Source organism: Vitis riparia, chromosome 7 (assembly GCF_004353265.1).
Source record: "Vitis riparia cultivar Riparia Gloire de Montpellier isolate 1030 chromosome 7, EGFV_Vit.rip_1.0, whole genome shotgun sequence".
In the NCBI taxonomy this organism is placed as follows: domain Eukaryota; kingdom Viridiplantae; phylum Streptophyta; class Magnoliopsida; order Vitales; family Vitaceae; genus Vitis; species Vitis riparia.
This window is the reverse complement of record NC_048437.1, coordinates 27,518,590-27,530,663: the sequence shown is the minus strand read 5'-3', so window position 1 is coordinate 27,530,663 and position 12,074 is coordinate 27,518,590. Positions and strand designations below refer to the sequence as shown.

The window sequence follows — 12,074 nt, the reverse complement described above, 5'->3', positions numbered from 1 at the left end:
TTATTTTGTAAATTTAAGAAAGTTCCCAAAGTGCCCTCGAACCATTTGAGAAATTCCGGAGAATACTCAACAGTCTTATGTTTGAGCACTTTATTCTTGACGGTGAAGTGTGGGGTGAGAGAAAAGACAGGAGAGTGGAGAAGAATCACGTAAAATATGACTAAAAAAAGGCTAAGGATATAACACGGAAGTAAACATGACAAGACAAAATAGAGTGATTGAAGTAGACACCGAATTTTGTGACCATTCATGATTCCGAAGAGTCGCACTCTATTACACCTCATAGTCTCTCAAGTAGTAACTCCCATATTCATTCTTCTTCAACCACCACCCTCCCCAATCGGTGGACTCCTTGATGGTTACATTCGATCCATTCCCTGCCCACATGTATCATATACATTGGAGGCGGTCTCAACTTAGATGGGAAAAAAGACAATTTCTATTACTTTTCTTTTTGTAAAGTTTGAAATTATTATAGTTAGAAATTCAAGATGTAACGATTTGCTCTCAATCATACTCACAGCTTTAAAACGCGTGTACATGATTACAAGGAATCTATACTTATATAGTGTCAGGAACTTTCCTTTATATCTGATATGGGATGTCATAAATATCTTCCATGCAGACACAACATCTTCGTTGTGTCTCACGAGATTGTGAGTCCATACTTATTTAGTGTTAAAAACTTTCTTGTATATCCGATGTAGGATGTTACAAACACTCTTTATGCAGACACAACGTTTTCGTTGTGTCCCACAAGATTGTGAGCTCAAAGAGACGAACACCCTTACAAGACCAAACAAATCCTCACACCGAAGTCGAAGATCAGTTTTGATATCATTAGTAACGACTCGTTCCCAACCATGTAAATATTATCCGTTTTTTACCCAAAGGGACCCTCACGACTTTAAAAAGCGTCTAAATAATTACGAGGAGTCCATATTTATATAACGCCAGAAACTTTCCTCCTATTTGATGTGGGATGTCACAAGACATTACAATAAAATATTTAATTTTTTTTTTCAATTTTCTCTCTTCAAAAACTTTCAAAAATTAAAAGTTCTTTTAATTAAAAACTTTTTTTTTCAAACTCTGTAAAAGCTTTTATACTTATTTTATTAATTATATTTAGAAAGTCAATGATTTTTTTTTTTTTAAATTATTATAAAAGTCAACTTTTTATAAAAATTTTATATTTATTTATATGAATTATTTGATATTTAATAAAAAAATTTATGATATTAATATTGTTCTTAAAATTTGTAATTTTAGTTTTGTCTACAATGAAAGGAAAATATTTAGTAAGAAAATAATGGTTTTGTGCCATTCTAAGCTTTCTTAGGTTATATCATGACGAGAGAGACCATATCTCTATTTTAATTTGTTTAGAAGTAATGGGATGACGTATGATGCCATGGACTGTGCTAAAAAAATATTCTGTGGATCATCATGCATGGGACAAAGAACAAAAAAAAAAAAAAAAAACCCTTCTAAAAATTAGATCAAAGTTGCATCACCATTAAAAATAAGAAGACAATCAAAGTTGGGAAGTAGACAAAATAATAATAATAAGAAGAAGAAGAAGAAGAAGGAGAAATGCAAATAATTTGGTATACTAACTTGATTGGGGTGAGAATAGGTATTGGTGGGTCCTGTTTATGTCAATGTCAAAACTTAATCAAATACGAATAATAATTATGTAAATAACACAATTTCAAATGGTAACTAATTATTAGGTTGAGTTTGGTTTTATCTATGTTGATGTCCCACCATATCGGAGGAAAATGTTTCTGATACTATATAAATATATTCTTAATCTTATAAATGTGTTTTAAAGTCGTAAAGACCCTTAAACTTAAAACAGATAATGTCTATAGGATTAAAAACTAATCATTATAAATAATATCAAAATTGATACTAAATCTCGATGATAGTTTTTTTGATCTTGTAAAATGATATTTGTCTATTTGATCCCTTAATCCATTAGACACAATGATGATGATACGTGAGTTTACAACTCAATTAATCTATTTATTTAAAAATAAATTTAAAATTCAATTTGAATCAAATTAATGCTATGCAAATTGATCCGAAATTGTTTTAATTTATACCCAATCCAAACCCACACTAAGAAAACATGTTGAATTGATTATTGTGTTGACAAAACCAATCAAACTTTGCCACGCCTAACGCCAATTACTAAAAAGGATGAAAAGAATAGGAATAATTTACAGTAGTTGAAGAACAAAATCAGGTACCGAGCTGACCTGTCATCCACAACCATTACGAATCCAGCCCATCGCAAAAGGACATGTGGGACTATTTTATTGCCCCCTTCATATCACAAAAATGAAAAATCTTTACTTTTTTTCTATAAATCCCCCCACCCAACAACTCCAGCCTTCCAATATCCTATCCTCATCGCCACTTCATTTCTCGAGGATGAAGCCTCCACACCTTCCCGGCGATGGTCCTCAGACAACGGTCGGAGAGAGGCTCCGGCTGGCCTATGAGGCGGCCGTCATGGCCGTCGCCCGGAACTGGGCAGTGAAGGGTGGTGGTGTTCCAATTCCTAAAGAAATTGAGAGAAGAAAACACTGCTCAGCTGCCGACGACCCCATTAGAACCATGATGTTCTTGGGGTCTTGGAACCATACCTAGATCAATAACTTCCTTGATATTATCATAAATCACTGGATCTTCAATCCTAAAGTATTCATATCAAAATTGTAATCCTCTGTACTAGTCCTCATATTCAGATGATTGTACCTGTGAATCTGAAGGTATATATATATTAATAAATGAAAGATTTCTATGATTGATGTCAATTATTATTTTTAATTTTTTTTCTGAAGTCTATAATTATTATAAAGAGTGGGGATAAAAATCTTATATATGGAAGCTTTTAATTAAAAATGGAATTTAAATTTTTAATTTTTTTCTGTCAGAATTAGAATTTGATCTCATTAATTTTATTATTATTATTTTTTTAATTTCTGTGAATTATTGGGTATTTTTATTTTATCATATGAAAATTAAAATTGTTGTGAGAGGAAAAATTAAAAAAAGCCACGTGTAAAGCTCACGTTGATTGGTCACGGAGTTGTGTTCTACCTACTGGTGGGTGGTGGTGGACTGTCTGCGATTCCCAATCTACAGTCAGACCACATAGTTCCACCCAATCTCCAATCTACCCTCTGTTCTCTCCGATGGCCTCGCCGGACGCTCACAAGGCTTCAATCATCGACGGCAAAGCCATCGCTCAGGCGATCCGGTCGGAAATCGCCGAAGAAGTCCGCCATCTCTCCGAGAAGTACGGCAAGGTGCCCAATCTCTCTTTCCCGGTCTAGGGTTTCGTGAAGTGATATCAGTTGTACGATGTTTGTATCAAGTTCAGAGCTTCTTCTAAATGGAGCTCTTGTTACATTTCTTAAAATTATGACACTCTGCTCACTCCATCTTCCCTAGGTTCCGGGGCTGGCGGTGGTCATCGTCGGCAACCGGAAGGATTCGCAGAGCTACGTGAGTATGAAGAGAAAGGCGTGTGCCGAAGTTGGTATTAAGTCTTTTGATGTTGACCTGCCGGAGCAAGTATTGGAGTCTGAATTGATCGGCAAGGTCCATGAGTTAAATGCTCTTCCTGATGTACACGGTTGGTCGGTTATGAATCTCATTGCATATCTTAATATTACACTTCATGTTGATCCGAGATATGATTTGTCCTTTTCCTCTGGAATATTTCTGAGTTTGTCCTGTTTTCCATGCTGAATTTGTTCTTGCATAGTTGTCCAATTATTCTGTTGTTATTTTCAAACTCATTTTTCAGTGTTCAAATTCATGCTTTGGTAAGATATTGTGCATAAAATGCAGCATTCCGATTACGGAGACAGATTGGAATGGTGTCATTAGGTGGGATCTGAAAGATGATCTTCACTTGACTATGGAACAGAAAAAGAAAATGCTGACTGCAAATGTCATTTAAAACGGAATGGAATCGTTTGGAATTTTATGTACAACATAGTGTGATGACTGTGGAAGTATGAAATGTCCAAGCATGCCTTTAATGTAATCCCATTTCTTGGGGCATTCTTTCTTGAATTGTTTGATTGTGATTTTAATGGAATATTGCTGAAAGTGAATGAGGGCCTGGCCCTTTAATAATCCTCACTGTTATGATTCAGCAGCTTCTTATTGAGCAACGGTGATAACTCTTTATATGTATATTGATATATATACACCTTCTATGTTTGATATAAGTTAATATCTCTGCAATGGATCTGCTATTGACAGTTTAAATGCATGATTTCCTACATTGACAGGTATACTGGTTCAGCTTCCATTGCCTAAGCATATAAATGAAGAGAAAGTATTAAGTGAAATTAGCCTTGAGAAGGATGTTGATGGTTTTCATCCTCTGAACATTGGCAAGCTTGCCATGAAAGGGAGAGAACCTCTGTTCCTTCCTTGCACTCCTAAGGTACAGTGGCAATCATGAAAGACAGTGCATATGTTTAATCTCAAGGGTTACCTTTTTTAAGTTTTTATTAAGTTGATCGAGCAATTGTTTTTGAAGTACTTATAAATGGTTCTTAGCTAGGTCTACATGTTGTACATAGCAATTTTTTTTTTTTTGGTTGATCTGTGACAGTATTTTCTATGTAGGGTTGTCTTGAACTTCTATCCAGGAGTGGTATAAGTGTAAAGGGTAAGAAGGCAGTTGTTGTGGGTCGAAGTAATATAGTTGGATTGCCGGTTGCACTACTACTTCTGAAAGCTGATGCCACTGTTACTGTTGTTCATTCACATACTCAAGATCCAGAGAGTATCATTCGAGATGCAGACATTGTTATTGCTGCAGCAGGACAAGCAATGATGGTAACAAGAGACATTTGATTTGCTTTTATTTATTCCAAAGCTAATTCATGTGCTACCTGGTCTCTCAAGTACTAGTATTTTATTTGATCTCCTTCCAGGATATTACACTTTGATGTTGTTGTTTTTTGTCTCCTTTTGAAGTCTTTAGTTTGCCTGTATCTAGAATGTGCTTCAGGGCACGGATTATCCTATAAATATAACATAGCACAATTCCAATGTTATGGTTGGCATATTCTTGAGCATCCACAACTTACCATGTTCAAATGGCTAAAATGCCAAACGGTCTATTATTCACAACCGACAGCATTTACAAATCTAAACAATTACTTGGTGTAGGTTTTTGGATGTCAAATAATTGGTCAGGTTATGCTGTCTTAAGCCACATGAAGTGGTGCAACCTTCCTGTATACATGATATATAACATTGTCAGTACATGGTGCATGTTCATACCCACTCTAATAAGCTGCAATTTTTATTTGATGGTCTAATCCTCACTTGCTTATTGAACAAATATGATTCTGTTTCTATTGTAATTCCTTTCTATTTTTGTTTAATTATAATCACTTTCTTGACTGGAATTCACTCTGATTGAACTGGTTAGCAGTGTGACTTACTTGGGCACTTAACATACATAATTTTCAGATTAAGGGCAGCTGGATCAAACCTGGTGCTGCTGTTATTGATGTGGGGACAAATGCTGTTAATGATCCAAGCAAAAAGTCAGGTTATAGGCTTGTAGGAGATGTTGATTTCCAGGAAGCATGTAAGGTAGCTGGATGGGTGACTCCTGTTCCGGGAGGTGTGGGTCCAATGACCGTGGCAATGCTGCTCAAGAATACATTGGATGGTGCAAAGCGTGTGATTGAACAGTAAACACCTTCACTGTTCAGTTCCTATTAGGACATTTTGTCCACTGTGCAATTGATAAAATTTTCCCTCTAGTAATGCTATTTGGAAGCACATGAAACTATAATCTAATAATAATAAAGCAGTTTAACATTGAAATTTTACTTTGCTTGTTAGTAACACCCTAAGCTTTTCTCCTACTATCAGTAGCTGTATGAATGGAATAAGAGCAAGCAAAAACCCAGAGCTTTACTTTTGGATGACCAAACAGTATCGACCTTTGGGAATAAGAGCATCCAAGCATCTAGCTTAGCCCATAAGCCTCCAGTTTAGACTAAGGATACTTTGGATGGTTTTCAACGAGTTTATGTTAGAGAATATATCATAAATAGGGGCTCTTTAAGACATAATGTGGATGTGCATATTTGCTTTTACATAAACTATCTTGTTGTTTCATTTGATTTAAAGGATTCTTACTGGATGAGAACATTTTAAGGGATGCTCCCTCTCTTTCATGATTCGAAAGTAAGAAGAATCCTAAAATCTCCCGGACTGGCATTTGATTATAATTCTATTATTTATTGACTGAATCCATCATGACTCAGATTGTTGGAATCACCACAACACAATTAGTTTTTGTAACACTCTTGAAAGGATGTTTACTACAACTAATCCTACTCGGATAATGGAGCTTCATTCATGCTTCAAAAAACCAAGAAAGGAGGCAAGAAGATGATGGATCACGTCTTAAAAATCAAAGGCATAGCAAATAATCTTGCTACTATTGGTGGTTTGCTCCCAGTGGTCACCGGTTTGAGTCTCCTCAGGGCCATTGGAGACTTAGCCGATTGTTAACTTCAGGGCCTTGTGGGATTAGTCAAGGTGCGCGTAAGTTGGCTCGGACATCCATAGTTATAAATAAAAAAATAAAAAAAATCTTGCTAGTATTGGTAAGAAAATTAATAACATTGATCACATCTTGTATCTTCTAGGTGGATCAGGTGCCGAATATAATCCCTTTGTCGTAACCGTGACAACAAGACTTGACAACATTAATCTTGAACAAGTTCACAGTCTGTTCCATACCCATGAAAATTGGCTAGATCAACAAAATTCAATTGATGACAGCAACTTGATTCAAGTAAATGCTACCACTACCTATCAGAATAATAACAAAAAGAAAGGAAAATTCTAGCAACCTTTCTATGGCCATTTTCATCAATCATGTGGTCATGGAATTCAACAACCTGACCTCTCACAATTGAATTTTTTATTTTTATAAATGAATAAACAAGAAAATATGTTTGATAATTAAAAAATAAAAAATATTTTTTTATTATTAAAATTAGAAAACAATTTTTTGTTCTTAAAAATATAAAACATGTTTTTTTGGAAATATATTTGATTATTTTCTTAATTGTTTTAAAAAATAATTTAAAATAAAGCAAGACACTTAAAAGTTTTGATGACTCTTTTAAAAAATAATTATATTAGTACAAAAAGTAATTAAAAATAAAGCAATACACATTAAAGCTATGTTTAAAAAGTATTTTAAAATATAGAAAATATGTTAAAAATATTTCGAGTTCCACGATCTTTCCTTCTACAAATTATTTGGGAACAGTTTTAAAAAACAATTCTCAAAAACCATTTTTCCAAAATTATTCTTAAAAATTCTTTCCATTATTTTCAAAGCAATTTTAAATGAATGCAAAATAATTTTTTCCTTTTTATTTCTTACTAAAGACTTTATTTCCCATGAATTCAAAGAAAACTCACCTTCTAAAATAATTATTTTAGTGCTGGTTTGAAAACTGTTTTTAAAAATAATATTTTGTTCTATAGAATATAAAACAAAGTATTTATATAAGTGTTAAAACTTAGGTTTAACAATTTTTTACTAGAAATAATTTCTTAAAAAATTATCCTCAAAACATGTTTTTATAGGAGATTTAAAGTATTTTGAAGTATTTTTTTTTATAGAGTATTTAAAAAATATTACAAAATATGAATAATACTTTAAAATATTCTATGTATAAATGTTAGTATTTTTATAAAGTATTCATAAGACAAATTATTTTATATTTAAGTTATTATAAAAAATAAAAAATAAAAAATATCATATAAGATAGGCTATGGGTGAGACCCAAAATGGTCATCAACTTTGATAAGATTTTAGAAAGCATTAAGATATAAAAATTCAAATATACTCTTAAATCTTCCGCTTTCAAGTCAAACATATCCCTACTTTGTCTTTTCTTCATTTTATCTTTTTTTTTTTTCTAATTATTGTTATTTTAAAGATACTATAAATAAATTATTCAAAATAATAATGATAACAACAACAATAATAATATAATCTTAAAAATTATTATTTTATTATGATAATTAAAATAATAAATTTATTATATTTTTTACTATGTAGATTTCATAAGAAAATATTACAATAAAAAAGTTATTTTTATATTTTTATTAAATAGATTTTAGAAAATTTGAATTGTTTAACTTTACAATATAATTATTAAAAAAATATTATAATATTTTTTTTATAATTGTTAAAAAGAGAAATTAAGGCATGTCCTAATATATTGTACTTTTAGTATACTTATATTATAAATCCAATACATGAGTGTGGTTCGTACCTACGATTTATATCCTTTTTTTTTCTTCTAATTATTATTATTATTATTAACCTATCAAACAAGAATAATATTAATGCTAGTACATATAAATAATATAATAATGAATTATAAATTATTGTTTAAGTAATTATTATTTTAAAAATATTATAAAATAACTTATCCAAAATAATAATAATAATAGCAATATACAATATAATTATTTTAAAAATTATTATTTCATTTTGATAATTAAAAATATAAAGCTATTATATTTTTTTTATTATATAGATTTCTTGAAATGTTTAATTTTGTAATATAATTATTAATAGAAATAATTTTTATAAAGAAAATCATAAACTTTTAAAAAAATGTCTTTTAAGGTAAATTTATAGTAAAAAGAATTTTAAGAAGTATAAAGCAACTATTGACAGTGTTTGTTTAAAAAAAATAAAAATTAAATTAAGTTATGTCTTAATGTATTATATATTTAAAATATTAATATTGTAAAATCAATGTATTTTTGTCATACTTATGACTTGGATATAATATTAATTCTATTAATAATATTAGTAATAAAATTAATGATATAAAACTAGTATCATAAATAATAATATTAATGAGGTGTTAATGATAATAACAATAATAATTTAATTAGTCTTAATGTAGCATATAAAGCATAAAGGGCAAAAAATAATAATAATAATAATAATAATTTTCTAATGAAGCTTACAAGCCTTAAGAATTAAAAATAAATAAAAATTATTTTCTAGGGTTTTTTTTAAGTAGTAATAATAAAAATATAATAATATTATTTTAATATAATGTTAAAAATATGAATAATAATCACAAAAATAGATAATATCAATAAGAATGATATTAATAATAATATAAATAATTTAAAATACTAATATCACAAATAACAATATTAATAATTAATAATAATAATGTGTAAAAAATACAGTAAAATTAAAAGCTAATTACCTAAAAGGGTGGACTCGGCATAACAATTACTAGAAAGGGTGATATCTTTTAATAATTCTTAGGGAGAACTTTAATAGGCTTAATATACCAAAACTGTCATTTAACTAAAACTTTTAAAATTCAAAGCATTTAAAGCACTTCACTTGATTTGTCAATACATTTATGATACATGGGTCCCACATTTATTGTAACTATTGATATTTAAATTTTTAATCAAAATTTTGGGTTTAACCCTTACAATTATATATAATTTGTTATTTAAATTTACTATTTAAAACAAAAATACTTTTAAGAAATATTTTCAAAATATCATTTATTGTTTTTTACCTTTTTTATTTTTATTCTAATTTTAAATTTTATGAAGAAAAAAATAAGTTTTATAATTATATAATAAAAATGATGATTTTTTCATATATATATATATATAAATATGTTATAATTACAATATAAATACACTTACATTACAATAAAACCTAATTAAGAAATTTATGAAATTTTTTATAAAAATGGTAATTTTGTATGATCATACCGTATTTCACAACATACCTATTATAAATAATTTCTGAAATTAAATGAAATACTAATTTGAATTCACGTAGTTTATATATATATATATATACAAAAATTATTAAATAATTTCAAAACACTAAATAAATGTTGTTAATATACTAATAGAGTATGAATAAATATTTTTAGAATTATTAATTTTGTAATGAAATATAGGTACGACATAAATGCATTATACTTACAATATAAATATGCTATCATTACAATATATTACAACATAATTTATTTTATTTTTATTTAATTTTTTTCACGTGCTATATTACCCAATGAATAATTGTGAGTTATTCCATTTAATAGGTGTGTGTTAGTCAATTGAATATTTATATATTATTCAATTGATGAGTGCTCGTAAAAAATAATTATTCATTATATTATGATAACAAAGTTTTTAATTGTATGTTTTATATATAAAATGATATAATAACTTTAGGATATGGTTTTTATTTATGAGATATTAAAAATTATTTTTTTTACAAGGTTCTTTAAAAAATCTCAATTTTTTTGAAAAAAAAAATAGCAAATTTTTAAACAGTCAATTGTTCAAAAGTGACAACAATTTTTTCAGAGTTTAAGATCAAAATAATCCATTTGTAAAAAAAATGGTAAGAATAGTACTCATCTCAAAATATTTGTCAAAGTAATCTTTTGTATCCATGTAAGCATCCACATGGATTTTTTTTAAGTGTAAAAAACCACGTTGATAACCGTGGTTTTAAAAGTTTCAAAAATATCCTTAAAACCACAGTCTCTAACTGTGGTTTTACAATTTTCCTTAAAACCACAGTTACTAACTGTGGTTTCAAAATTATTTTGGTTTTAAAAATATCCTATAAACCACAATTATAGACTGTGGTTTCACACTTATCTTTAAAGGGAACTCATATAACCATACATCAACTAAAAAAATATGAGATTTTAGAATTTTGTTTTTTATTTTATTTTTAATTTTAGTGTAAATTATGGATGTACCAAAATTTCTTAACGATGTACCAAATTTCCTTAAAGTTCGTTTCAGAGTGGAGAAATTTTTTTACAATTTTCCATTGTCAGTTTAAAACTATTTTTTTTACAAATTATTCTTAATAAATTTTTTCTTTACGACTATTTTATATATATATATTATATATATATATATATTCATATTTTCCTTGAAATTTTGAGAAAATAATTTCGCCTACATGCATTCCCATATAAAATTTATATATTTATGGTAAAAAAAATATTTATTTGTTTTATGAATTCTATCACATATGAATAAAAGAAAATTATATTTTCATATTATTTTAAAATTTTAAAATAATTAAAAAAATTGTTTATATTATTTAAAATTTTATATTTTCATAAAAAAAATAATGTCAATGATTATGATTTTAGGTTATTCCTTACTAATTGTGGTTTAATGGTTATTATGATAAAAAATATTTTACCATTAAAATGAAGGTAGATTAGAAATAATTTTGAAACCACAATTAGTAACTGTGGTTCTAAGGAAAATTGTAAAACCACAGTTTGTGAATGTGATTTTAAGGATATTTTTGAAACTTTTAAAACCACAGTTACCAACTGTGGTTTTTTACACTTAAAAAAAAAATCCATGTGGATGCTTACGTGGATATAAAAGATTACTTTGACAAATATTTTGAAATTGGTACTATTTCTTATCATTTTTTTTACAAATGGATTATTTTGGTCTTAAATTTATTTTTTTAAGCTGAGAAATGTACCATTGATTACCTATCAATCTATACTTATCATCATGTATGTGCCTCATATTATTTATCAATATATACTTATCATCATATATGGGCCCCACGTTATTGACAAAAGTGTGAGTCTCCGTATTCATTATTTTTCCCATTCACATTTTTGGGTAATTCTCCCAAATTAAAATAAGAATAAAAGCAAAAGACAAAAAAAAGTACAATTGGAATGATGAAATTGTCAATTTTTGAAGGGAGAATTGTGTTTTGGGCCTAGTTTGACCCAAAAATTAACATTTGGTCCATATATCATGTATATTTAAGCCCAAAACCCAAACAAAGTATGAAAATTAAGATGAAGGATATTGTCATTCATTAATCCCTAAAATACCCGTAACCCTTACATAGGCACAAGTGAGTGTGAATTTCAATTTTTTTGTATTTTTTTTCCCTTTTTCTATTCCCTATTAAGTATTACTTATTT

At 28.5% G+C, this 12,074-nt stretch overlaps 1 protein-coding gene across 1 annotated transcript; it reads left to right on the top strand.

Annotated features, from left to right (window-relative positions):
* The first annotated feature begins 3,067 nt into the window (after positions 1-3,067).
* On the top strand, positions 3,068-5,885 carry LOC117919257 (bifunctional protein FolD 2). The gene is made up of 5 exons (XM_034836391.1): positions 3,068-3,323; positions 3,469-3,652; positions 4,320-4,477; positions 4,663-4,875; positions 5,518-5,885. The coding sequence occupies exons 1-5, from the start codon at positions 3,210-3,212 to the stop codon at positions 5,746-5,748; spliced, it is 900 nt and encodes a 299-aa protein (XP_034692282.1). The 5' UTR covers positions 3,068-3,209; the 3' UTR covers positions 5,749-5,885.
* The last annotated feature ends 6,189 nt before the right edge of the window (positions 5,886-12,074 follow it).